This window comes from Vombatus ursinus, unplaced genomic scaffold, assembly GCF_900497805.2.
Source record: "Vombatus ursinus unplaced genomic scaffold, bare-nosed wombat genome assembly UNPS02005659.1, whole genome shotgun sequence".
Classification (NCBI taxonomy): domain Eukaryota; kingdom Metazoa; phylum Chordata; class Mammalia; order Diprotodontia; family Vombatidae; genus Vombatus; species Vombatus ursinus.
Window position 1 is genome coordinate 24,856,069 of NW_020945437.1, and position 27,419 is coordinate 24,883,487.

At 41.8% G+C, this 27,419-nt stretch overlaps 1 protein-coding gene across 2 annotated transcripts in view; it reads right to left on the minus strand.

Annotated features, from left to right (window-relative positions):
* Positions 1–1,326: 1,326 nt before the first annotated feature.
* Positions 1,327–27,419, minus strand: part of ARHGEF17 (Rho guanine nucleotide exchange factor 17) — a 146,110-nt gene continuing 120,017 nt past the window's right edge. Inside the window, exons 9-21 of one of the 2 annotated variants that reach the window (XM_027848103.1) lie at positions 27,153–27,238; positions 16,977–17,095; positions 15,882–16,095; positions 14,590–14,663; positions 13,568–13,791; positions 12,626–12,894; positions 10,617–10,866; positions 9,411–9,497; positions 8,459–8,526; positions 8,036–8,184; positions 6,804–6,978; positions 5,433–5,696; positions 1,327–3,798 (exon numbers count right to left, since the gene is read on the minus strand). In XM_027848103.1, coding sequence (XP_027703904.1) covers positions 3,605–3,798; positions 5,433–5,696; positions 6,804–6,978; positions 8,036–8,184; positions 8,459–8,526; positions 9,411–9,497; positions 10,617–10,866; positions 12,626–12,894; positions 13,568–13,791; positions 14,590–14,663; positions 15,882–16,095; positions 16,977–17,095; positions 27,153–27,238 — 2,173 coding nt within the window. In that variant the 3' untranslated portion in view covers positions 1,327–3,604. The remainder of the gene's footprint in view (positions 3,799–5,432; positions 5,697–6,803; positions 6,979–8,035; positions 8,185–8,458; positions 8,527–9,410; positions 9,498–10,616; positions 10,867–12,625; positions 12,895–13,567; positions 13,792–14,589; positions 14,664–15,881; positions 16,096–16,976; positions 17,096–27,152; positions 27,239–27,419) is intronic. The other variant, XM_027848104.1, reaches the window with a different exon arrangement.

The following is a 27,419-nucleotide window of genomic DNA, read 5'->3' on the forward strand; positions in this document are numbered from 1 at the left end:
TTTTTGCCTCATATGCTTTTAAAGTTAGAACTCACATTCCCTCAGACTCTGTATGGACTTAAGGGAGAGTGTTTCACAGGCTCTGGGGGCTTTATTTTGTGCCAACTGTTTTTTACTATCCCACAACTAATTGAGTCTGGCTGACTCAATGATACCAACTAATAATCATGAAGGGGAAGCACACCAGTGGGGGCTCTAGCTGTAGCATTAGAAAGACATCCCTCTTGAGTAACCCTAGAACCCTGGGGCAAAGGAAATAGCCATAGTCTGGGGACCCTACTAGTTAGTGAGAGTGGGAGTTGGGATGATAGCTCTAAAGTACGAAATACATTATTATTAACCATTAGACAAGTAGAGCGTCTTCCCAGGCCTTATCTTCTTCAGGTTTAAGAGTGCTAGTTCTTCCTACTTTTGTGACCTTGGATGTCACACTGGCCTCCGGGCCAGTTTCCTCACATATACATACAATGAAGGGGTTGGCCTGGCCAACTCTGAATCCTTTATTTCCATCCATTCTCCCATGGCATAGCTTTCCATTCTCTCCTTATTTGGGCCATTATCCTCTTGAGGACACCCAGCCCTCAGAATACCTGCAGAGGACCTTGTAGGTCATTTGCATTCCTGATAAAATGTTCCTTCTGTGGGACAATTTGACAACTTAACCTTGTACACTATCGTCTCTATGGGAAAATGTGTTCTATGCTTCTAGCCACCAATTTGGCAAACGTTTCGTGTCTTTCCTGTCTCAAAAGGAAGTTGAGCCAATTATCTCATAGGATTTAGAAATGACTGGGAAGGGGGGGGGTGGGGAGAGACCCCAAATCATCCAGTCCAGGTTCCTAACCTTTTTTTTTTTTTTTGGCATGGACTCCTTTGATGAAGCCTTTTCAGAAGAATTTTTTTTTAAAAATTCATAATTGAAGAAAATGTTACATTTTAGTTAAAGGTTAGTGAAAAAGTTAGTTTTTTTTCCAGATGAGTTCATGGTTTCCCTGAAATCTATCCATATATCCATAGAGCCCAGGTGAAGGCCCCCTGATCTAGTCCAAACTATTCATTTTACAGATGAGAAAACTGAGGTCCAGAGAAGAGAAAGGACTTGACGAAGGTCACATGGGTAGTAAGTGACAAAGCTGGCCTTCTTACAGCCCCTAACTCCCTTCAAGTAAGCATCACCTCCCAGAGGGGCAGTGACCAAAGTGCAGAGTGGGTCCTCTCACATCTCCTATAGTCTGTCTGTTTGATGCCTGTCAGCCCTGTGTCCACACCAGAGTAACAGGGATGAATTAGGGCCACTCCCCCATTCTCACCCTCCACCCTGGGGACGTGTTTATTTTTTTTCTCCATGTTTCTGTTTATTGACTTGTTTGAAACTTCATCATCCATGGAGTTAATACATGGTCATTTGGTAGTGAGAAAAACAGGACCTTGAACCCGTGTCCCCAGCCCTCGCCCTCCCGAAATCTGGCATGACAAGCCAGAGTCCTCAGAGAGGCGAAACCTTTGGAGTTCCAGCTTGGAGAATGCAGGCAGCAGGGAGGTCAGGCTCTTTCCTGAAGGTGAGCGGGTGGGGGATCTGGGGCTGGACAGGGGATACATCTGGGCCCCCAAACCACTCCCTCCCCTGTCCTTTAAAGAGGCCCCATCAGATTCATTCCGCTTTGGGGGTGGAAGGAAAAGGGACTAGGAGGTTATCTTCCTGGCAGGGCTCAGTCTGTGAGGATGGAGAAAACTCAGGAGGGAAGGAGGTTCAGTGGTTAGAGTCTGGGGTGGGAGAGAGGGAGCTTGGGACTTCCAGGTTTGGTTCTTTCCTCCATTAGTCCCTCTCCCCACCCCCTAGTCATCATATGTGCCAGTGTACCAGATGCTACAGTGTGCAAGCATGATGGGAATGGGGCTAAGGGCTCAGATGGGCCTGGAGGGGAAAGGCACTGGAAGGTTCCCAGGCCCTTCTTGCCTAACTTGGCCAATGGTCAATTAGCCCAGGCCTGGGAAATAACCAGAGATAACCCATGTGGAACTTACTGTGTGACCTGGATAAGTCCTGGAAACCCAGAGGCTTCATCACCATCATCATCATTAGCTGCCTCCCTGATCCAACCAGGGCTCTCAAATGTCTTCCTTATTCAAAACAACGTAAAATAATGAAAAGCTGCCAATGAGTAGGAAAATGGCTCAGGGTGGAGGAAAGAACCTGGAGAATTTATACACGGAACCCCTGGAGAACTGAGACTCAAGAATCAAATGGATTCTCCTCACCCGTCCCCTCCCTCAGTGATGGGAGAGGAGGTCTAGAAATCTGAGACTAGAGCTTTCTCGAACACTGTATAATGGACATAGAGCTGCTTCCCTGCCTTGGATAATGGAGAATAGAACCAGAAAAGGGAGAGTGGAATCACTGGAACACAGGTTCCGTAGGTAGAAGAAACCTTAGTGATCACCTCATCTACTGCCCCTCAGTTTACCGATGAGGGGATTGAGGCCCAGAGATAGAAAGGTGACTAGTTCTCGGTCACACAGCAGAGTTAGAATTTGAATCTATATTCTCTGGCTCCAGATACAGAGCTATTTCAAATTCTAGCAGGGGACGATGACAAGTGGAACTCATTTCTCCAGCCCTGAATTGCCATGAGGGTCATGGATGTGACAGGGTGGGCTGCATGTGCCGGGCAGGGTCTGCGAAGCTGTGCCTGCAGGGATGGGGGAGGAAGTGAGTGGGTTTGGAGGGTCCAGGAGGAAAGGAAGGTGCTATGAATGTGCAAAACTATTCTCTGGGACAGAGGTGGGGATGGGGACTCTGTGGGCACAAGGACATTCTGCTCCCTTCAGGAAGGTTGTTTTCAGGCATGAACTCAACACCCCTCAGAGGAAGGGATGGTTCTGTGTCTCTTGCTCCCAAATCTTGCCCTCCCTGCCTCCTTCACTTCCTCCTTTGCTTGCTAGGCTGGACTGGGGCATAAATAAGTGCTCTGGGAGCTACCATGAGCATCAAAAATATACATAAATACTGTACACCTGGGAGGTGCCCTCCACGTCTCATGTGGCCCGGCTGCCTCCTCCTCTGATCCCCAGCCACCGACCTGGGCTCCACTCACCCTTCCACCCCTACTGTTTGTCCTGTGGGGCTACCTCCCCAACTCTGTCCACAGCCTGCAGGAAGCACTTGCAATATTGCACATGGCCCTCCGGCCCGGGGCTGCCCTGGGATGAGTGCCTTCCTCCTGCCCCCAGGGAGTGTGATGGGGCCTCGGTTTCCTGGACAAGGAGGGAATCAGGGCAACCCTGGGAACACAGAGAGAGGGCAAGAGGAGGAGGCTGGGGCTGGTAGCGGCTGGCATCCTGCTGCCCCACAGGCCAAGGCCTCCCTGTATGTGATCTGTTCTCATGCACGTGTGTGGTCCCCAGATGCACATGGAGCAGAGGATGGGGGATGCCATGAAGGGAGACGTTGGGTGCAACCCGGCCGGGGGTGTTTCAGACACCAGTCCTTTATGGGGCCACATGCCTGTGCCCAGGACGCCCACACACCAGTTAGCCCAAGGCCCACAGGTGCACACACAGGTGCAGGGCGGGGTGGCAGCAGGGGTGCGGGATTGTGTCCAGGTCACACCCTCCACAGGAGGAGGTGGTTTGTGCTATCGTCCCGCCCCACGGTCTCACTGCTACTGCTGCTCAGTCTGAAGTCCTCATAGCCATCACCCCCGCTGATCACCAGCATCTTGGGCTTGACCAGGGCTGGGGCTGAGCCTCGGTGTCGGGAAGAATCCCTTCGTTCCAGCAGGGCCGACTTCTCAGGACCTGGAGTGGGGAACAGTAGACCAGTCTGGTCAGTGTGGAAGAGGCGGTCCATCCCAGGCTCTGGTCACTCCCCTGTGCTCTTCCCCTGGTCAATGTTCTATTGTTTTGTTACTTTCTGTCCCAAATCATATCCCTTCCTGCCTCCCATGGTACTTCCCATTTTATGCGTTACTTCCTGTCCTTTTATAACCATTCTCCTGTCTTCTAATGCATAACCACTTCCTGTTTCCTACATCACATTTCTTGTGTGTATAATGACTTTCTGCCTACCACATATGACTTCCTGACTTGTCTAACCACTTCCTAAATCCCACAAGCCATTTTTCAGTCATGCCTAACAATTTCCTTTATACCATAAGCTACTTTGTGGCAGCTATCGACACCTATAATAATAACACAATAATAATGGTAATAATGACAATAATTATTCTAACTAGCAATTATATAGTTCTTGAAGGCTTGCAAAGCACTTTAGAATGATAATCTCATTTGAGCCTCACAACAACCCTGGGAGATGGGTGCTATTATTATCTCCATTTTACAGATCAGGAAACTGAGGCAAATGGAGGTTAAGTATCTTGTCCAGCTACTAAATGAGGCTGCATTTGGACTCAGGGCTTCCTACCTGCATACCCCACACTATGGCGCCACCTTGTGGTCTCTTCCTATTAGAAACGACTTCCAATCCCTGCTAGCCATTTCCTTCCCATTTTAGTTCCTTCATTCCCTCTCATCTTGTTTCTGACTTTTTCTGGACCATGCCCTTTCTACTCCTCCTTCCCTCCCTCCTTTCTTCTCTCCTTTCTTCTCTCCTTCCTTCCTTCTTTCCTTCCCTCCTTTCCTCCCTTCCTCTCTCTTTCCCTCCTTCCTTCCTTCTTTCCTCCCTCCCTCCCTCCCTCCCTCTGTCCAATCTATCCATTCATCACGTATAGCTATTTCATAGCTATAAGAAACTACAGCCCATTTCTGATTGTGTGTGGCTTCTTCTTATCTACCACAAACTACTTCCTGGGTAGCATAACCATCTCTTGCCCCTTCTCAGTCCATTTTCCATCGACTATCCCACCAATCCTTTTGGGCCAGATATGCAATTTCTTTGGAGGGAAGTCCCAATGAGACAGTCACCTCATCACCTTCTCTGCCACTTCTAGGCCTAAGGCGTTACCTTGAGCACTGAGAGGCTAAGTGATTTGGCCAGCGTGGTCAGAGGCGAGACTGGAACCCATGTGTTCCTGACTCCAGGGGAGCCTTCTTTTCGCTATGCCAAGCTATTTCTCACAATGATCATATTTTCAGGGTGAAAAAAAGTAAACACAGAAGCGAAAACTAGGACACAGGGCTCAACAAATCAGCACTTCTACAAAGCCTCGCTAGAACTAGTCTGGCTTTTCATGAAAACAAGGACTGCCCTGGAAAATGTGGGCTGCACAGTTGCCTCCATCTATAGCTTCAATCCTCCGGTGACCTATTTCCTGTCTTGGGTAGCATCCCCCTCTCCTACACAATCACTTACTGGATTTTTGGGGTGTCCAAGAGGCTCCCTGTCCCACCCCCATCCTCTGAGGTCCTTCCTTCCAGGGAGAGGAGAAAATGGCGGCTGTGGCTACTGTATCCCCAGAGCCTGGCTGACTTACTTGCGTCATGGGATGGCGGAGGGCAGAGGAGGTCAAAGTTGTCTGGGAGCTCGATAGCGGTCAGGAAGCGCACATGACCCGTGTGGCCCTGGACCAGGCCAGCAGGACTCAGAGGGGCTCGAGGGGTGCTGACAGTATTGGGTGAGGTGGGCATCGTGAGCACCACCCCGGCACTCGTCCCGATCCACAGCAGGTCCTCGCAGGCCAGCAGGGCTGTGATGCGTAGACAGGCAGCCTTGTGCTGGCGGATGATGGCATCGGAGCCTGGGGAAAGTGGGAATGAATGGGATGCAGAAGGAACCAGGGCCCCTCTACCCTTCTAAGTATCCACAGCTCTAACACCCCACCCCAGCAAAACAGCCTTCAACCACCCTCCTTAGGGGGCCCAGGGACAACTCCATTGGGTGAATGGCAGATCTGGAGGGGCCCTTTGGAACCATCTCCTCCAGAAGAAAATCCGGGGGCTTAAACGGGAAGTCACTTGTACAAGGTTATGTAGCCCCTTCTCCCAGTGACTTCTCTGGCAGAGCTAGGACTCAAGCTCATGTCTCCTGATGCCCCCTGTCCTTGGTCACTGCTGATCACCTAGTTTGTGGCCAAGCGCTTGAATGAATCTGTTAGCCTGACATACAAGGCATTTTTACAGTCTAGGTCCAATCTACCTGTCGACCTTAATTAACTCTGCTTCCTATAGTTTCCTATTTAAATGTTTCAGTATGACCCTCAGAACCCTTACCCCCCTAACCAGAAGACTAACTACCACTATCTGATTACTGATTAATGTACCATTTGTGTGTCATGAGAGAAAATTTAAAAAAGAGTAGCTAGCATTTAAAGAACACTTTAAGATTTGCAAAGTGCTTTGCAAATTTTATTTCATCTTCACAATCACCCTGGGAGGCAGGTGGTAGTATTATCCCCATTTTGCGGAAGAAAAAACTGAGGCAGACAGAAATTAAGTGACTTGTCCAGGGTCATATAGCTAGTAAGTGTCTGAAGTTGGATTTGACCTCTGGTCTTTTTGAATCCAAAACCATAAAGCTGAGTTGATTTCATCCACAACATTGACAGGCCTGAATTCAATGCACCTCAATAAGCTAGAGATCTCAGAAGAGCCCTTGGAGAAGCCAAAGCTTGGAGGAGTCAGGAGACTTGTCCATGGCCACACAGCTAGCAAACAGTAGTTTGAACCTCACTCTGCTGACACCAAGTCCAGCGTCTTAGCATTAAATCACCTCGTCTCTCCATCTTCCCTCCTTTCGCTCACCATCCTCGTAGGTTCCAATGGAGCCTGGGCCTCCCTCCCACCACGCCACTGGCCTCCCCCCTTTCCTTCCCCCAGCCCGGCCCTGGGTTCCTGGCCCGCCTCACCAGCGAGCATCTTGTGTACAGGGGGTGTGATGTCCACCTCGGCCAGCTGCTCAAAGGTGCCTGAGTGGTACAGTCGTACTTGGGCTGTGCTCTGGAGGGCAATCCAGACGCCCAGGCTGGAGTTCACCATGCAGGCCACATTGCGGTTGGGGTCCAAGCCGACCTGGAACGTATGCTGGGGTGGCAAGGGGTGGGATGGAGAAGAGGAATGACTTAGACTATTCTGGGCTCGTTGGACATAATAAAGCATCCTCTTCACATATTCCGCATTCTATTTTGTAGCCAGACTAGCCTACTGGCTGTTTTCTGTCTATAACATTCCATTTCCCACCTACACACTTTTGCACTGGCTTGTACCCCAAGCCTGGAATGCATTCCCTCTTCACTTTCTGAGAATCCTCAGCTTTCTTCAAGGCTCAGCTCAAGGGTTGGTTGCCTTTTACTTCAGGTCTATCTACATCTCTTCAGTTAATGGCACCCTCCCACTCCAAGACTCTATCTATATTTTATACTGATATCTCCGGGTACATTCTCTTTCTCCCCATTAGAATATGGACTCCTTAAGGGCAAGGACTGTTCTATTTGTGTCCCCAGTTCCTAGCAGAGTGCCTGGCACACAGTAGGTGTTCAGTTGAATGAATGAATGAACTGAAATGCCTTTACCTCTGATGTTTCATTTGATTTTCCCAACCAAAGCTAAGGGACATTAGATCAAAGCTTGCATTCCTAGCTCTCTGAAACCTGAGCAAGGCAAGTTTAAAGGGAAGAAAAAGTTAGGAGGCTACTCATCTTCCATGACTGGCTTGGGAGGAAGGTCAGCTGACCAGGTGGTGCTATCCCCAATTCATGTATGGGGAAACTGAGGTCCAGTGAGGGGAATAACATTTCCCACTTTTGTAGTACTTGAAAGTCTTATAAAGTGCCTTCTTCATAGCAATATTGTAAGGTAGGGAGGATTATGAGCTCCATTTTACAGAGGAGGAAACTGAGGTTTAGAGAAGGGAAAGGACTTGCCCAGGATCACACCATGAGTCAGTGGCAGCACTCCTGATTCAGTCCAGGGTTCCTGCCTCTCCCAGATCAACCCCTGCCAAGATGACAGGGCTGAGTGCTTAGTGCTTGTGGTTGCCAAATAGGCCTAGTTTGAGGCTCCTGAGGCTGGTTCCCCAGCCTCCTCTAACCTGGACCCTCTCCCTGCTCCGAGGCCCTCCCTTGCCCCTGGTCCCAGGTACCTCCTGCTGCAGGCTGCCTGTGTTGAGGACAAAGATTCGGTTTTGGCATCCACACCATAACTTTCCCGACACTGACACCATCTTGGTAACTGGGTTCCCTGGGCTCCCCAGGACTAGAGATTTGGAGTTCTGGGGGTCCCAGAAATGGCCTGCCCAGGGAGAGAAAGGAGAAGAGAGAACTTGGCTGGCATTCTATCAGAGTGCTCCCTAGATTCTCATCGCCCTAGTACCCTCATCCTACCCCTCTACTGGGCACCCTCTATTTAGGGATCACAAAGGATCAGAGCTGGGAGAGATTTGGAGAAAGAATGGACCAGCCCAAAGTCACACAAATGTGGCTGGAACCTAGGTCTCCCTCCTAGGTCCCAAGTGTCCACCTACTTGCCCCGAACCCAGAGAAGTCCTGGCTCCCAAGATCCTTACCTGCTTCCCGATTATAGACAACAAGTTCTCCATTTGCCAGAGACACAAACACCTGGTTATCCAGGTACCTAGCCCGGGAGAATTGGGAGACAGGAAAAGAAGGAGTCAGCTTTTCCCTGTGTCTGGCACAGGTCCCTGAGGGCAGCTTGAGTTAGTTAGGGGCCCAGCCATGGCCTCCCCCAAACAGAACATTGGGAACGCCCCTCAGAATATGGAAGCAGTGGTGACAGTGGTGGGGGTGGGGTGAGATTAGGGCAATAATTAGTTTTCCAGGTACCTCCAGACAAATTTTGGGGAGCACTATAGAATCTAGAATCTTGGACCTAGAAGGGACCTCAGCTATCATCTAACCCAACCTCCTCATGTTACAAATGAGGAAACTGAGGCCAAGAGAGGAGCAGAGATCTATCCACAGCCACACAGTGGGTCAGGGGCAGAGCCCAGACGAGATTCTAGGTCTTTTGTCTCTCAGACACAGCCTCTCTAACTTGCTTTCCCCACCCCAACACTCTCAATGAGTGGGTGGGGTTGAGGGGCTGCAGAGTTGGAGGGTCAATGGTAGAATCAGCTGGGAGAAGCCAATGGAGAGTTGGGTCAGGGGATTCAGTGCCAGCTGGGTTCAAAGGAGTTGTTATTTATATCGAAATTTAAGGTTTGCAAAATGCTTTATGTATATCACTTATTTGATCTTTCTACCTGTGGCAGGCACTGCAGCTATTAGTATCCCCATTTTCCAGATGAGAAAAATGAGACTCAGAGAAATTAGGTGATTTGCTTGGAGTCTCCCAGCTAGTCTGCATTCAAGTGAGCCCAGGTGTCTCCTGACTCCAAGCCCAGCACTCCTTCAATATCACTCTGTCTCTCTAAGGCAGGGCCAGTGGAGTTAAGGGTTTAGTTTTTAGGAGGGTTAGAGGGCTTGGGGGTTCAGGGTCAGTAGGGTACAGGGCCTTACATGATGGCTGTGACGGCTGCGGCATGCTGAAGCTTCATGCTGTTCTTACGGTTGCGGATACTGTCCGAGGACTGATAGACATGGATGCTGCAGGGACCATAGCCATAAGACAGACACCAATTTCTCCCCTGCCTTTGCCCTTGACCCCGTCTACTGCCTGATGGCTTCAAGCCCATTACTCGGCCCCAAGGAAGACCCAGCCTTCCTCTCCTAACTAGTTCTTCCTTTGATCTGACCCCAGCCCCTTACACTGAGACTCAAGAACCTTTAGAGGAACCAGGCTTGTTGGGTGCTGGACAGTGCCTTAGACTCTCCCCCACAACGTCTCCATCATCCATCCCCTTCTCTCAATTTCCACCACCACCATTCTGATACAGACTGTCATCTGCCTGGACTACTGTAATAGCTTCATTTAGAAAAGTGTTTTGGTGATGCTCTTTTTGGGAGTGAATCTGTCAGTACCTACTAAAACAACCGGCTCCCCTGCCCCTCTCCTCTCCTAGTAGAAGCTGTGCCTTGTCACAACCACAAATTAACAGATCTCATTCTGCATCTCTAGTCCTTTATCCCTTTGGTAACACTCTCTTCTTCACCCAATTCAGCTGTCACATGCTTCCAGAACAATCTTTCTTGAACTTTGATTCAGGTTCAAACCCTTTAGTGGTGCCATATTGCTTACTGAGTCAAGTTCAAACTTTCTGGGGGGCTTAGCATCCAAAGCCCACCATAATCTGTTGCTATGCTGCTTTTCCAGCCTTATCTTATATCATTACCTTTCATGCACTTCCTGCCCCAGCCGAGTTTGCCTGTTCTCCGTCCCCACCAACATGTCCTGCACTCTAGTTTTTGGAGATTTGCTGGCAATGTTTTCTCCACCCAACCTTACTCATCTTTCAAAACTTTACTCCTCACTCTCCCAGACCTCACATAGCTCTTTGTCTGCACGGCTATAATGCACTAATTTGATATTGGGTATTACAGTTATCTGTATCATCTTCTCCCTGTATTAGACTTGGAGCATCATGAGGGCCGGCCACTGTCTTATCTAGACTTCATATCTCCATAAGTGGAGCATAGGGAAAGCCATCGTAGCCCCAACTACGTTGGTTGCATTGTTGGCCGAGGATGCTGAGGTCACTACTACTGCCTGTCCTGTCCCTTCCCTCCAACCTCCAGTCCCTCATAATCCACCCACTGGGGCCATACCAGCCATCTTCAGTGCCCAACCACATGGAGCTTTGGTAGGCCTCGGGGTCCATGCTGAGCAGGTCTTCCAGGCTGCCCCGGGTAAAGGACCCACGACTGGAGCGGCGAAGGGCTCGTCCATCCACCGGGCTGCCACCATGGGGCCCGCTGGGGCCAAAGGAGCCAGACAGGGGAAGGAAGCCAGGTTCTGGCTCCTCCTCAGAGCTGGTCGTCTCTGCCGTAGCCTCTTTGGAGCTGGGCATCTCCTCATCTGGGGAGGGGGAAAGGGAATGTGGAGGCCCAGGTCCCCAGACCCCTTGCAGGTTTCTCTTTCTTCCTCTCTCCCTTGCATCCTTCCTTCATCTGCCCTGCAGATTAGTTGCCCACTGCAGCAGTCTTTTTCTTGAATCCTCCCCCCACTAATCCTGTAGTCTCTACCTGCCTCCCTGCATATGGAGATGGAGTCACCTTCCAAATGGGGTGCAAGAGAGAAAGCCCTGAGTCGGGGCCAGAAAACCTGAGTTTGAGTCCAGACTTTGCCCCAGACTCATTGTGACTTTAGGAAAATCATTTCCTCTCTCTCTCTCTCTTTCTCTGGGTCTCTGCTTCCTTCTTTATAAAATGAAGGTGCTGGATCTCAAAAGGGCCCTTCCATCTCTTTGTCCCTCCCCTGGCTCAGGAACCTGTCCTGACTCCCCACAGCCTAATCATGAACCAGATGTCATGGAAGTCTAGTCTCATCAGCCTGGAAGAACAGGACCTCTAATCTGGCTGCATCCTCTCTCTCCATCCTCACCAGGCCCTAGTCAGAAGGTGGCAAGATTTCAAGATTGGAACGGACCTCAGCAGTCATCCAGTCTGACCGGTACATTCCTTAATAAGGATTGTCTCTACAACATGCTTGCCAAGGGGTCATCCAGCCAGTGCTCGAAGATCTCTGGCGATGGAGAACTCACTACCCTCCATGGCAGTACACTTCACTTTTGTATGGACCTCCTTATTAGGAATTTTTTCATTATATTGAGCCGATAGGTTTCTCTAACTTCTACTCATTGCTTCTAGTTCTGCTGTCTGGGGTCCAACAGAATAATAATCCCTCCTTCATATGCCTTCCAGCCTTCACCTCTGCCTGGTCTACTCTTCTCCAAGTTAAACATGCCCAATTCTCTCAGTCAATCCTTACATGGTCTGTTCTTCAGGCCCTGCTCCATGCTGGTTGCACTCTACTTTGTCAACACCTTATCTACAACATGGCACCCTGAAGATATCCCAGATGTGACCTGACCAGGGCAGAGGACAGTGGGACCAGAATCTTCTCATTCCACTTCTCTAAAGCTAGACCAGGTGAATCAGCCCCTTTCTTTCAGAAGCCAGGTTCATTCTAGTGAACAAAGGTTGAACCTGTGCTCAAGCTTGCTCCTTTCTGCCTGTTCAAATCTTCCTGGTCCTTCAAAGCCTGGCAAAGGCCCTGCCTTCTCCAGGAAGCTCTCAATGACTGACTCAGTCCACAGGGCATTCTTACTCAGTTCAGAGCAGTATTATTTCATTCTTGAAATGTTCCCTGGGTGTCTCTTATCTCTCCAATCTCTCTAGATTGTGGTCTCAGAATCACTGAATATTAGAGCTAGAAGGGACTTTAGAGATCATTTAGTTCAAACTGCTTGTTCATTTTATAGGGGGGTACTGAGGCTCAGAGACAGGATTGCCACAGTGAATACATGGAAGAGCGGGAACTCAGGGCCAGATCCCTCTAATTCCATGTATTTTCATGATTCTCATCCTGCCTCCTTTCTTTAGCATTTACACATCACAGAGGCACATGGACCTAGAGGTAGGGATTGGGGAGGAGGATTAGGTAAATAACTGAACTAATTAACTGACTAATCTATTAGCTCTGACTCACAGCTTGGAAACCATCTGACTTTCTGATTCCCCCCCAACCTTCACTACCACCACCCCCCAAACCACCAGGAAAGAGGAAGCCTGTGGCTACCTCTACCTCCAGGAGGCGTCCCTAGATTGACACTCACTGCCAAAGCTGGAGGAGATGGTGGAGCGGCTGGCCTGGCTCTGTAGTGTCCCGGATGGGCTAGGGGATGATTCATCATCTGAATCATCACTGTCGAAGGGCATGAGTTCTGGGCCCGGAGTGCTGTTGGCAGGCCCTGGGGGTAGCTCTGGGGAAGAGCCCGAGATGGAGATGTGTAGGCAGGGCTGAGAACTGCCTTCATCTAGGGCAGCCGCTGTGGCCACCACCTCTGGGGGAGATGCTGGGCTTACCAATGATGGTGGCTGGTCCCTGTAACAAAGGGAAAGTCAATGCAAAGTTCTGGAACTGGCTGCCACACCCTCCCCAAAGCCTATGGTAGGGGGTCTACCACTCTACTATAAAATCATAGTGATGACAGCAGCTGCTGCTTCCTCCTCTAGGAAACCTTTCTGCCTCGGTCAAAGTTTTCTCCAGGGCCCTAGTTCTGGTTTCTCCAGATTCTGATAGGTAATCTTCCCATGACCTGTCCCCGCCCATGCAGGGCTCAGTCTAGGTGCTACCAGCAATAGTCTTATTAATGTGAGCCTATGACTTTCTTTTCTCCCTTGCCCCTGTAGCCTGACCTACTTTACTTTCTTGGGTCTGGGCCTGGATATTTGTGGCACTGGAGGCCATAGGCATCACCTTCAAAACTCTGGCTCTAAGCTTGTCCCCTCTAGTAAACTGTCTCAGCCTCATCTTCCAAATCCATGCCTGCCTCTGCGAAGCCTCAGCCTAAGTAGTCCAAGATCCCTTGTTCCAATGGCAATTCAAAGTCTTGGGGACCTTCCCAGACTAATCCTCCTAGAGATTCCCAAACCCTGGTTCGAAGCCCTAATCCTCCTCTGAGAAGGCTTCCCAGACTAAGGAGTGTGGGAGGAATGATTTGTATGTGCCCCTCCTCTGACCTCATCATGCTCCCATGGCCCAAGGGCCCCAGTACCTGAAGCTATTGTTGCCCCCTCCACCTCCTCCACCAGGCTGCAGGCCAGGCACGGATCCCATGCAGAGGATACGGGCAGAACAGACAGCGATGCAGGCCTCCACGGTGGGCTCAGCTCTCAAGCTCAGCAGGCAGACCTGTCCCACATAGCCATCGCTGTTGCACACCCACACCTCGTGGGCACTCTCAGCGCAGGTACTGTGGCTAGGGGAGGCACAGGAGAACTGGAGGAGAGGGGAGAAGACAGAGTCAGCGGCCGCTGGGACAGGGATTGGAGAAACAAAGAAACTCAGGAGAGGCAGGGACCTCAGACATCCATGGAATCCAACCCGCGTCTCCCTGAGAATCCTCTCAACACCCTCCCTGTCAAATGATCCTCTGCCTGGAGGCCCCTAGTGAGGGGGACCTTGCTACATGTCCTGAGACATTCCTCTCCACTTTTGGACAGCTTTTATTCTTAGGAATGTGTCCCCAAAATCAAGCTGAAATGTGTCTTTCAGCAACGTTTACCCATTGCTCTTCTTTCTGTCCTCTGGGCCCAACGGAACAAGTTTGTCCCCTCTTTCATATGAAGATTCTTCACATACTGGAAACCTGGCATTCAATGCCCTTTGTGGTCTGGCCCCAATCTCCCTCTCCAGTCTAATCTCCTCATCTCCCTCTATATCCCTGTCCCCTTGTTTCAGCTGAATCAGCCAGGTGTATAAAAGTCCAGCCAAGAGTGAGTGGTTCCCAACTTGTTTTCCACCTAAGTCTTTGGTTCTCCAGGTTACGCATCTCTTAAACTGAGAGATGCCTTGATTATGGAATAGGAAGAAGAGGAAATGGTGGAAGCTGGGGCTCGGAGGATGGTGACAGTGGAAGGAAAGGCCCTCTGACCCCTGAAGATGGGAGTTCCAGCCTCAGAAATGAGAGATCTCCCTCGCCTGAGGGTAAGTCGGGGGGAAAGGCAGGGAATTTGAGTTCTTGGATGCTGCGAGGGCTGTATCCTTCAGGAAGGAGCCCCCCAGGCCTACCCTTACCTGCATGCCACTTCGGGTTTTCATGATGGGGATGGCTTTCAGGAATTCTGGATCCAGACAGTTTTTGCTGGAGGCTGAAATGAACAATCAAAGATGGAGACGGATGAGTAAATGCATAGAGGGTGGGGTGAGAGGAGATAGATGAGTGCCATGTGCCTGGCTCACAGTAGATGCTTAATAAACACTTGTTTCCTCTCTCCCTCATTGACGACAGTGAAGGCAATAGCCTAGGCTGAGGTTTTTAACCATTTCTGTGTCATAGCCCCTTTGACAGTCTGGTGAATCCTCTGGACACCCTTTTTTTTTTTTTGGCTAGGCAATGGGGTTAAGTGACTTGCCCAGGGTCACACAGCTAGTAAGTGTTATGTGTCTGAGGCTGCATTTGAACTCAGATCCTCCTGAATCCAGGGCTGGTGCTCTATCCACTGCGCCACCTAGCTGCCCCTGGACACCCTTTTTCAGAATGATGGTTTTTTTTTTTAATTAGGCAATTGGGGTTAAGTGACTTGCCCAGGGTCACACAGCTAAGTGTTTGGTCTGAGGCCGGATTTGAACTCAGGTCCTTCTCACTTCAGGGCTGGTACTCTATCCACTGTGCCACCTAGCTGCCCCTAGAATGATGTTTTTAAGCAGCTAGGTGGTGCACTGAGCCTAGAGTCAAGAAGATCTGAGTTCAAATTCGGCCTCAGATATAGCTGCTGTAAACCTAGAAAAGTCATTTGACTTCCGTCTACTTAGTTTTCTCATCTGTAAAATGGGGATAATACTAGCACCTACCTTATAGGGTTGATGTGAGGATCAAATGAGATAATAGTATGCTTTGCAACTTCTAAAGCATTATGTAAATGCTGGCTAGCTATTAAGTGTGTAAAATAAAATATACAGGATTACAACGGAAACCAATTATACTGAAACACAGTTATCAGTTACCAAAATAATAAAAGTTCCAAGGTTCACAGACCCCCCTGAAATCCTGGACTAGATCTCTAAGACCCCTCAGCTCTAAATATATATGATCACAGAAGGTTGGGAGGACTAAGTACTAAGAAGAGTGTGTGGGAAGTAGAAGAGGCCTTGATCTAGTCCAGACCCCTTCCTTACACCCATTTATAAACTGAGGCCCAGAATGGGGAAGGAACCTGTCCAAGGTCACCCAGTTAATAAGTGATGAAGTCAGGATGTCAATCCAGTTCTCCTCATTCTTGGCCTGCGTCTCTTTCCGCCGTATCGTTGCGGAGGGATGTGCCTATGGTAGGGTTGGACCTCGACTAGAGCTGAACCAGGACCCTCACCGAGTTTCCTCTTGGCTTCATCAAAGGCCTGCTCAAAACCAACTCTGGCATCAGGGTGGGGGAATTCAAAGATGAAAGTGTCCGTGCCCTCCGGCCTCGTGGCTGACAGCTCCACCTTGTTGGGCGGAAAGGAGAGTGTGTAGCACAGGGCCTGTTTCTCGGCCAGGTCCCGGTGGGCAGCAGCGGTGAGCTCCTTGATGACGTCATCCAGACTCTGCAAAGCAGATGAGACCTCATTTCCCACTCCAGCCCTCCTGGCCTTGGGTGCCCCAACCAGCCCCCACCCTTTGGTATGGTGTGGGCCTTACCCATGCCAGCTTCAGTGCTGCCTCTAAGTCCGTATCAGCTCACTTTCAAGGAACGCCTGCCTATTTCCACCTCCTCCCTACCCCTGCCCCCTTCATCATATTCTTTGGGATCAAGCTTCCTTGGGAGAGTCCTGTCTACTGCAGCCCATACTTTCCTCTCTAAGCTCTAGGATTTACCCCTTAACTCTCTTTCACTCTGGGTCTCTCCTGTATCCCCTTTAAGGCAGAGGTACCCTAGGGAAAGGGCCAGACCTCTCCCCTCAGATGACAAGCTTCTCCAAGGACAAGAGGACTGACTCTCTTCAAACCTAGGGCTGTCTGGAAACAGGAGCTATGTTACTTCCCGAGATTGGAGGGTTCCTAAGGCAGAGGTCACATTCCTCCACCCCAGATCACAGGCTTCTCTAAGGGGCCATGTCTTCATATCAATCTTTTTTTTTCTCATTTTTTTATGGGGTGAGGCAATGGGGTTAAGTGACTTGCCCAGGGTCACATAGCCAGTGTCGAGTGTCTGAGGTCAGATTTGCACTCAGGTCCTCCTGACTCCAAGGCCGGAGCTCTATCCACTGTACCACCTAGCTGCCCCTCTTCATCCCAATCTTGAAGCTCCTTGGAGGCAGGAACCCTCTGATTCTGGGGGTTCCCTGAGGGCAAAGGGGCTGTACCACACTCTCAGACCAGGAAGACTGTGTGAGGGGTCTGGTGTCCTACCATTTGTTGCCCAGGACTCAGACTGGGGGAGAAGCTAGGGCAAGGAACTCTAAGGAGTGCCCAGGGAGGGTCTCACCTGGTGGGGGAAACTGAGGCTCTCTGACAGCTTGCTGATCTGGCCCAGAGTGTTCAGGTCCTCATCCAAGTGACTAATGGCTTTCTGGACACTCTCTCGGTTGGTGGCATGGGATGCTCCTTGGGGAGGGAGAAAGTGGGACACAAAATATCAGGAAGATCAGTAATAAATAGGATAAAACAGGGGGGCAGAGACCTAAGGGAGAACAACAAGCTGGATCAGCATGTAGCAGTCTAGTGACCAGCTGTGTGACCCTGGCTGAGAACTTGCATCTTTCTGGAAGCCTTCTCTAGAATTACAGGCTCTTAAACTACGGAAAACAGAAACCTAGAATGCTGAGTCATAAAAGTATTCAATACAGAATCTTAGGATGTAGAACATTAAGACAATTTAGAATTTTAGAATTCAAAATCTTAGAAGAATACAATTGTGCATCTTAGAATGTAGAATCTTAAGATACAATTTACAACGTTAGAATACAGAGTCTGCTAAGAATATACTTTATACTTTAGAAGGTAGAATCTTAGACTATGCAATATAGACTGATAGAAGCATTCAATTTAGAATCTTAGAAATTTATAATTAAGATTTCTAGAATGCAGAATTGTAGATGAATAAAATTTAGAATTGAAAATATAGAATCTTATGAGTACATAATTTGGAATCTTAGCATGTAGAATCTGAGAAGTATACAATTTATAATCTTAGAAGTATTCAATTTAGATGAGATGTATAGAATGCAGAATCTAAGAAGTATAAAATTAAGTCTTAGAATGTAGAAACAGAAATAGAAACTTTAGAATCTAAAATGTAGACTCAGGGTCTACAATTTAGAATTTTAGCATTTAGACTCAATTTTTTTTTTAGGCCATTGGGGTTAAGTGACTTGCCCAGGGTCACACAGCTAATAAGTGTCCATTTAGACTCTTAGAAGCATTCAATTTAAAATGTTGGCATTCAATTTAGAATGCTATTATTCAATTTAGAACATTAGGTTACGGAATCTTAGATGTATTCAATATATACTTCTAAAATGAAGAAATAAATCAGAATCTTAGAAAGCAGAAATCTAGGCATTTTAAATTAAGAATCCTAGAAGTATACAATTTTGAATTTTAGAATGTAGAATCATGGAAGTATTCAAGTTACAATCTTGGAAATATTCATCTAAGAATCTTAGAAGTATCAAATTAAGATTCTTAGAATGCAAAATCATAAAAATAAAAATCAGGATGTTAAAATGTAAAATCTTAGCATATACAATTTAGAATCTTAGAAATATTTGATTTGTAATCTTAGAATTTCTAATCTTAGAATCTTTAGAAGCATACAATTAGTATTCTTGGAATGCAGAATGATAAAAGTTATAATCTTAAAATGTAAAATGTCAGAAGTATAAAATTTAGATACATAGATATATTCTATTTAGAATTTTAGATTGCAGAATCTTAGACATAAAAATTATGAACCATAGAATGAAGAAATTTAGATGTGTTCAACTAAGAATTTTATATTGACAAATCTCTGATGTATACAATTTCAAATATTAGAATGTAGAACCAGATAAGTGCTCAACTTATAATCAGAGAAATATTTGATTAAGAATTATAGAATATAGAATCTTAGAAGTATACAATTAAGATTCTTAGACCAGAGGGTCTGAGAAATATATAATTTAGAGTCTTAGAAGTATTCAACTTACTCATGTAAAATGAATTATCTTGGAAATAAATAATTTAGAATATGAGAATGCAGAATTTTGAATTTAAAATGTAGAATTTTAGGGTTTAATTATGAATCTTAGAAGAATTCTATTGAGAAGCCTAGAATATAGATTCTTAAAAGTATTCTTTAGAGTACTATTAGAATACTAATAGAATTTAGAACATTAGAATGCAGAATCTGAGAATAAAGAATCTTAGAAATAGTCAATTTAAAACATTTAAAGGTGGGGTCTGAGAAGAATGCGATTTACAATCTTAAAAGCATTCAATTTAGACTATTAGAATGAAAAATCCTGGATTTGTACAATTTAGACTCTTAGAATTCAGAATCTGAGAAAGAAGAATCTTAGAAATATACAATTAATATTCTTAGAAAGCAGAATGATAGAAATAAAATCTAGAATCCTAGCATATAGAAGTATACAATTTAGAATCTTGGAATTCAGAATCTTAGAAGTATTCAACAAAAAATCTTAGAAGTATAAAATTTAGAATCTTAGAAGTATGCATTTTGATTACACTTCTTTTAAAATAATATTTTATTTTTCCCAAATACATGTAAAGACAATTTTTAACATTAATTTTTTAAATTTTGACTTCCAAATTCTCTCTATTCCTCTCCTCCCTGAGACAGTAAGAAATTGATATAGGTTATACATGTTTGATCATGCAAAACATATTTCCATATTAGTCATGGTGTGAAAGAAGATAAGAAGTATATGATTTAGAACCTTAGCAAGTAAGATCTAAAAAAAAATACGATTTAGAATCAGTGAAGTATTAAATTTAGAAATTTAGAATGCTGTATCTTACAAGTATTCAATTTAGAGTCTTAGGATGAAAACTCTTAGAAGTATACAACCAAGGATTAGAATGTAGAATCTAGGAAGTATACTATTTTGAATCTTAGAAGTATTCAATTTAGACATATGAAATCAAGAATCTTATAAGTAAATAACTCAGAATCTGAGAAGTAGAATTTTGAATTTTAGGATATAGAATCTTAGAGGGATTACATGATAAATTTGGAAGGATTCAGTTTTGAATGTTACAATGCAGAATCTTAAAAGTAAACGTTAGACTCTTAGAATGTGGATTCTTAGAAGTATTAAAATTAGAATCTTAGAGTGCAGATTCTGAGAATGTAGAATCTTAGAAATATACAATCTAGAATAATAGGATGCAGAATCTTAGAATTAATCAATTAAGGATTTTAGAATGCAGAACCTTTCCTAGAAGTATTTAATTAAGAATCTTAGAAAGAAGAAGCTTAGTATTATACAATTTAGAATGGAAGAATAAAATTCATAACACATAATTTAGAATCTTAGAATATGCAATTTAGAATATTAGAATGTAGAATCTTCAATGCACACAATTTTGAATAGACTGATAATCTTAGAAACATTTAATTAGGAATCTTAGAAGTACACAATTAAGATTCTTAAAATGCAGAATTGTAGAAGCATGAAACTTAGAATGCGTAAGTGTAGAATCTTAAGGTATACAATTCAGAATCTTAGTATGTGGCCTTGCTTAGGATGTAGAAAAGTAAGCAACTTAGAATTTTAGAATGTAGGGTCTGAGAATTATATAATTTTGAATCTTAAAAATATTCAGTTTAGATTTGTAGAATGAAGAATCTTAGAACTATTCAATTTAGAGTCTTAGATTGAAGAAACTTGGAAGTATATAATTAAGATTGTTATAATGCAGAATCATAATAGTATAATATTTAGAATAATAAAATGTAGAATCTTAGTGTATATAATTAGGAATCTTAGAATGCAGAATCTTGGAAGTATACAATTTAGAATCTTAAAATGCAGAATATTACAAATATACAATTAAGATTCAGATAGTATAGTATCATAAAATTAAAATTTAGTAGCTTAAAATGTAGAATCTTAAATACAACTTAGAATCCCAGAATGCAGAATCTTAAAAGTATTAAACTTAGAATCATAGAATGCAGTATCTTAGAAATATTTCAATGAGAATCTTAGACTGTAGAATCCTAGAAGTATATAATTAAGATTCATAGAATACAGAATCACAGAAAAAATTCATGATCTAAAAAATGTAGAATCTTATACAATATAAAACATTAGCATGAAGATTCATAGAATTATACAAATTAGATGTGTAGAAAGTAGGATCTGAGAAGTACACAATATTTTATCTTAGAAATAATCAGTTTAGGCTTGCTGAATAAAGAATCTTTGAAGTAAACAATTTAGAAGGAAAGAATGCAGAATTTTTAATCTTAGAATGTAAAATCTTAGAAGGATACAATTATGAATCTTGGAAGGATTTAATTTAGAATATTAGAAGGTACCCTCTTAGAAGTAAAGTATTGAGAATTTTCAAATGCAGATTCTTAGAACTCAATATAGAATCTTAGAATACAGAAACTGAAAATGTAAAATCTTAGAAATATAAATTTTAAAATCTTAGAAGTATTAAATTTATACTTTTAAAATGCAGAACTGTAGAATCTGTATCCTATGATTCTTAATTGTATACTTTTAAGATTTAAAAATTTTTTAATTCTAAATTGTCTAAGATTCTGTTTTATTATTCCAAATATTATACTATTATGATTCTGCATTATAACATTCTTAATTGCATGCTTCTAAGAATCTTAGAAGGCAGAATCTTAGAACTATGCAATTTAGACTCATAGAAGTTTCCAATTTAGAATCTTAGAATGCAGAATCATAGATGTATACAATTTTGAATCTTAGAAGGTAGACTCCTTAAAGCATTCAACTTACAATGCAGTAAGTTTTCAATTTAGAATATGAGAAATAGAATCTTAGATGTAAACAATTTAGAACCATAGAAATATTCATGTAAAAATCTTAGAATGCAGAATCTTAGATATATACACTTTAGAATCATAGAGTATGGAATCTTGGAAGTACACAATTGTATTTCATAGAATGCAGAATCTTCTAGTGTAAAATTTAAAATCTTAAAATATAGATTGAGTACATAATTTAGAATATTAGGAGTATTGAATTACAAATCTTAGAATGCAAAATTTTAGAAGTATTCAATTTAGAATCTTCAAATGTAAAATTTTAGAGTATACAACTTAGAATCTTTGCATTAAATACTTAGACATATTTAGTTTAGAACATTAGAATGTAAAGACTGAGAAGTATACAATTTTTTTAGAATTTCAGAATGTAGAATCTTAGACTGATGTATTTTAAAATAATAGAATACAGAATATTAGAAATATTCAAGTCAGAATCATAAGATGCAGAATCTTAGAAGCATACAATTAAGATTCTTAGAATGCAGGATCATACATATAAAATGCAGAATCTTTGAATATAGAAGCTTAGAGTATACAATTTAGAATACTAGTATGTAGATTCTAAAAAGTGTACAGCTTAGAATTTAGGGTCTATGAAGTATATAATTTACAGTCTTAGAAGTATTCAACTTACATATATAGATTGAGTTATGTTAGAAGTAAACAATTTAGAATGCTACAAGTCAGAATTTTAGAAGTATTCAAATTATACTTGTAGAATGAAGAATCATAGAAGTAAATAATTTAGAATCACAGAATGAAAAAAAATTTGTATTTGAGAATGTAAACTTTTAGAAGAATTTCAATTTAGAATCTTAGAATGCAGAATTTTAGAAGTAAAAACTCCAGAATCTTAGAATGCATATTCTCAGAATTACTTAATTTAGATTCTTAGAATGTAGAATCTTATAATTCAGAATCTAAGAATTATTCAATTTAGAATCTTAGATTGCAGAATCATAGGAGCAAATAGTTTAGAATATTAGAATGCAGAAATTTAGGTATTCAATTAAGAATCTTAGAATGCAGAATCTTAGATGTATATACAATTTGAATCTTAGTATGTAGAATTTTATAAGCTTTCAATTTACAATCTAAGAAGTAATTTGGATAATTTAGAATATTAGAACAAAGACTCTTACAATAAACAATTTAGAATCTTAGAATGCAGAATCTTAGAAGGATTCAATACGGAATCTTAAATGTATACTTTTCAGAAGCATATAGCTTAGAATTATAGAATGTAGGGTCTGAGAAGTATATGATTTAAAAATTTTAGAAGTATTCAATTTATATTTGTACAATGCAGAAACTTAGGCATATTCAACTTAGAACCTTAGAATACAGATTCTCAGAAGTACTCAATTTCAAAAACTTAGAATGTAGAATCTTGGAAATATGCAATTTAGAACCTTAAAGATAACTAATTTTGAATCTTAGAATGCATAATCCTAGAAGTATTCAATTTAACACTTGTAGAATGAAAAATCTTAGAAGTATTAAACTTTAAATTTTAGAATTTAGGACCTTAGAATATAGAATCTTAAAAGTATTCAGTCAAGAATCTTAGAATTCAAAATTTTAGAAGCCTAAAGTTTAGAATCTTAAAATGCAGAATCTTAAATGCATGCATTTTGATTCCTAGAATGTAGAACTTCAGAAGCATTCAATTTACAATCTTATAAGTATTCAATTTAGAATATTAGAATCAATAATCTTATAACTATTCAATGTATAACTTGTACAATGCGGAAACTTAGAAGTATTCCTTTTGAATCTTAAAATGCAGACTGTTGGAAGCATTCAATTTAGACTCATAAAATGAAGAATTTGAAAGTACTCAATTTAGAATCTTGGAATGCAGCTTCTAAGAAGTATTCAATTATGAATCTTAGAGTGCAAAATTTTACAAATATAATTTTTAGAATAATCATAGATATATTCAATTTAGACCTGTAGAATGAAGATTTTTAGATGTAAATCATTTAGAATGCAGAATTTTGAGTTGTAGAATGTAGAATCTTAGAAATATTTAATTATAAACCTTGGAAGGATTCAATTTAGTACCTTAGCACATAGAACCTTAAATGTAAACAATTTAGAATCTTAGAATGCAGATTTTAGAAGCATCTTAGAAATATACAATTGAGAATATCAGAATTATTCAATTCAAAATCTTAGAATGTAGAATATTAGAATGTAGAATCTTAGAACTATAACTTGGAATCTTAGAATGCAGTAATTTAAAAGTATACAATTTATAATCTGAGAAGGCAGAATCTTTAAACTATAATATTTAGATTCATAGAATGTAGAATTTTAGAACCATACAATTTGGTATCATAGAAGTATTCAATTTGGTTATCTTAGACTGCAGAATCTTAGAAGTAAAAAATTTAGAATCTTAGAATGCAAAAATTTAGCTGTTATTAGAATCTTAGAATTTAGAGTCAGAAGTATATAACTTAATCTTAGAAGTATTCAGTTTAGAATATTAGAATGCAGACTGTCTGAAGTATAACATTTTGAATCTTAGAATGTAGAATTTAGACAAATACAATTTAGAATCTTAGAAGGATTTAATTTAACATCTTAGAATGCTGAATCCTATAATACAGACTAGACAATTAGAATAAACAATTTGTTATCATAGTACTCAATTTAGAATCTTAAAAGGCAGAATCTCAGAGAACTATAACTTATCTTAGAATGTAACAAGTATACAATTTACAATCTTAGAATGCAGAATTTTAGAGGTATTCAATTTAAAATCTTGTAATTTAAAGCCTTAGAAGTAAACAATTTAGAGCAGGGATGGTTAAACTCTGGCCTCCTGCCTGTTTTTGTACAAGCTAAGAATTTTTTCTTTTTACATTTCAAAATAAAACAAAACTTTATTCAAGGATATAAAAACCATTGTTAGCTTGCCTTGCTGATTGTACAAAAATAGGTTGCCAATAGTTTGCCAACCCCTGATTCTTAGAATGCAAGAATATATGAGATTCTTAGAATTCTATAATATAGATTCTTATGATGTAGAAACTTTGAAGTATTCAATTTAAAGTCTTAGAAGGATTCAATTTAGAGTTGTGGAACATAGAATCTTAGAAGTAAGTAATTTAGAATTTTAGAATGCAGAGTCTTAGAAGTATTAAATTTTAAAATATCAGAATACAGGAATTTAGAAGGACATGATTAAGAATTTTAGAATGCAGAATCTTAAAAGTATAAAATTTTGAATCTTAGTATGTAGAATCCAAGAAGTATTCAATTTAAAAACTTAGAATGCAGAATCTTAGAGGGATTAAATTTAGAATATTAGAATTATTTAAGTTAAAATCTTAGAATACATAATCTAAGAAGTAAATGATTTAGAATATTACAATGTAGAATAGAAGGATAAAATTTAGAATCTGAGAAGTGTTGAATTTAGCATCTTAGATTGAAGAATCGTAGAAGTAAAACATTTAGAATCTTAGAAGAAACCAACTCAGAATCTTACACGTAGAGTGGGAGAAAAATACAATTTATAGTCTTAAAATGTAGAAACTTAGAATCCTAGGATGCAGAATTTCGTATTCAATTTAGAATCTTAAAATGAAAAATATTGGAAATATATAATTTAGAATCTTAGAATTTACACTATTAGAATGCATGTTATTATAAATAAACAAATTGAAATATTAGAATATAGAATCCTAGAAGTATTCAATTTATTTATTTATTTTTTAGGCAATTGGGGTTAAGTGACTTGCCCAAGGTCATACAGCTAGTAAGTGTCAAGTGTTTGGTCAGAAGCCAGATTTGAACTCAGGTCTTCCTGACTTCAGGGTCAGTACTATCTATCCACTGCACCACCTAGCTGCCCCAGAAGTATTCAATTTAGAATCTTAGAAGGCAGAATCACAGAATTCAAATTAGAATCTTAAAAAGCAAAATCTGAGAAATGTAAATTTTAGAATATTTAAATATAGAATATTAAAATGTACAATGTTAGAAATATGTAATTTAGAATCTTAGAATGTAGAATTTTATAAGTATAAAATTTAGCTTCTTAGAATGTAGAATCTTAGAAATATGCAATTCTGGAAGTATAAAATTTAGAATGATAGAATGTAGAGTCTGAGATATATACAATTTAGAATCTTAGAAATATCCAATTTAAAATATTGGAATGAAGAATCAAAATATTCAGATTAGAATCTTAGAATGCAAAATTGAAGCATACAGTTTGGAAACCTAGGATTTAGAATCTTTGAATTATATAAATTAGAATATGGAAATATAAAACTTAGAATCTCAGAACATAGAATCTTAGAAATATTAAACTTGGAATCTTAACATCAGACTCTTAGAATTATACAATTTAGAATCTTAGAATGAAACATCTTAGAAATATTCAACTTTAATTTGTTGATATCTTAGAATGCTTTTGGAAGTAATACAATTTAGAATTTTAGACGACAGAATCTTACACGGAAACAATTTAGAATCTTGGAATGTTGAATCTTAGAAATACAGAACTTAGAATCTTAGAAGTAGTGGTATGCTAGTAAATGTCTTAACAATAGGCTGGTGGTGGTGGTGGGAATTGTGCAAGACACACTTTTAAGTATGATTTGCGTTATTAACACTTTCTCCATTACTTTCTTAAGTGGAGATAATCAACAAAATTAATCTTAGAATGTAGAATTTAGACAGATACAATTTAGAATCTTAGGATTTAATTTAAAATCTTAGAATGCTGAATCCTATAATATCATATAAGTATTCAATTTAGAATCTTAGAAGGCAGAATCTCAGAGGAACGTAACTTATCTTAGAACGCAACAAGTATAAATCAAGCCCTGATTTGTAGCATTTGTCAATTCCTAAGGTGCAAAGGCTCTAACTGAATGTACATTTACAAACAGGCACTCAGGAGCCAGCTGGAGTTGGCTCAGCACACTCCTATTTAGAAGTATAAAATTTAGAGTCTTAGATGTTTTAAATTTGAATCTTAAAATGTATAATTTTAGAAATATACAATTTAGAAATACAATTAACAATAACATTAGTGCCTTAAGGTTTGCATATAGTATCTCATTATAGTCTTACAACAACCTTGGGAGGTAAGCACTATTGTTATCCCCATTTTACAGATGAGGAAACTGAGGCAAAGAGCGGTGAAGTGACTTGCCCAGTGTCACATAGCTCATAAGTAAGAAGTCATATTTGAACTCAGGTCTTTCTGACCCCATGCCCAGCACTTCATCCACTCTGCCACCTAGAATGTAGACTCTTAGAAATAAAGAATTCAGATGAGAGACGTAGAAATACAGGTTCCTGGAATCTCAGAGCTGGAGGAGACCCCAGAAGGTATCTAGTACAAACATTCTCAGTGTAGGAAAGGTTTCTCTAGCTTTCTGGATAGAAGGGTCACCAGGCAACCCCGCTGATAAATCCCTGTGGCTACCCTAGTCTCCGCACACAGCTTTTCTCACTGATCGATTCACTGTACAAGTGTTTGCCGAGTTACTCTACATGGTCCTTTCCCATCAGCCTGTGGGGCTCCCTAAGGGTCAGGGCTGCGCCTCCCCCTCTGACCACGGTATCCACGGACTCTCATTGGGAGCCTGGCTATACCTTTGATGATGTCTGCATCCTCCAGGGGCAGCTTCCACAGTAGCTTGTACTTGCTGGCTATGTCAATGACGCTGGCGGCCGTATAGCTGCAGAGAGAGGGGAAGGTCTGAGTGATTAATAGGGCCAGAGGGACAAGAGTTCCCGGCATCAGCTCAGATCACACTCTCTGAGCTGGAAAGGGCATTAGAATACAGAGAATGTTAGAACTGGAAGCGACCTTTGAAATGGTCTTTTCTAACCTCTTCATTTACAGCTAGGAAAATGAGA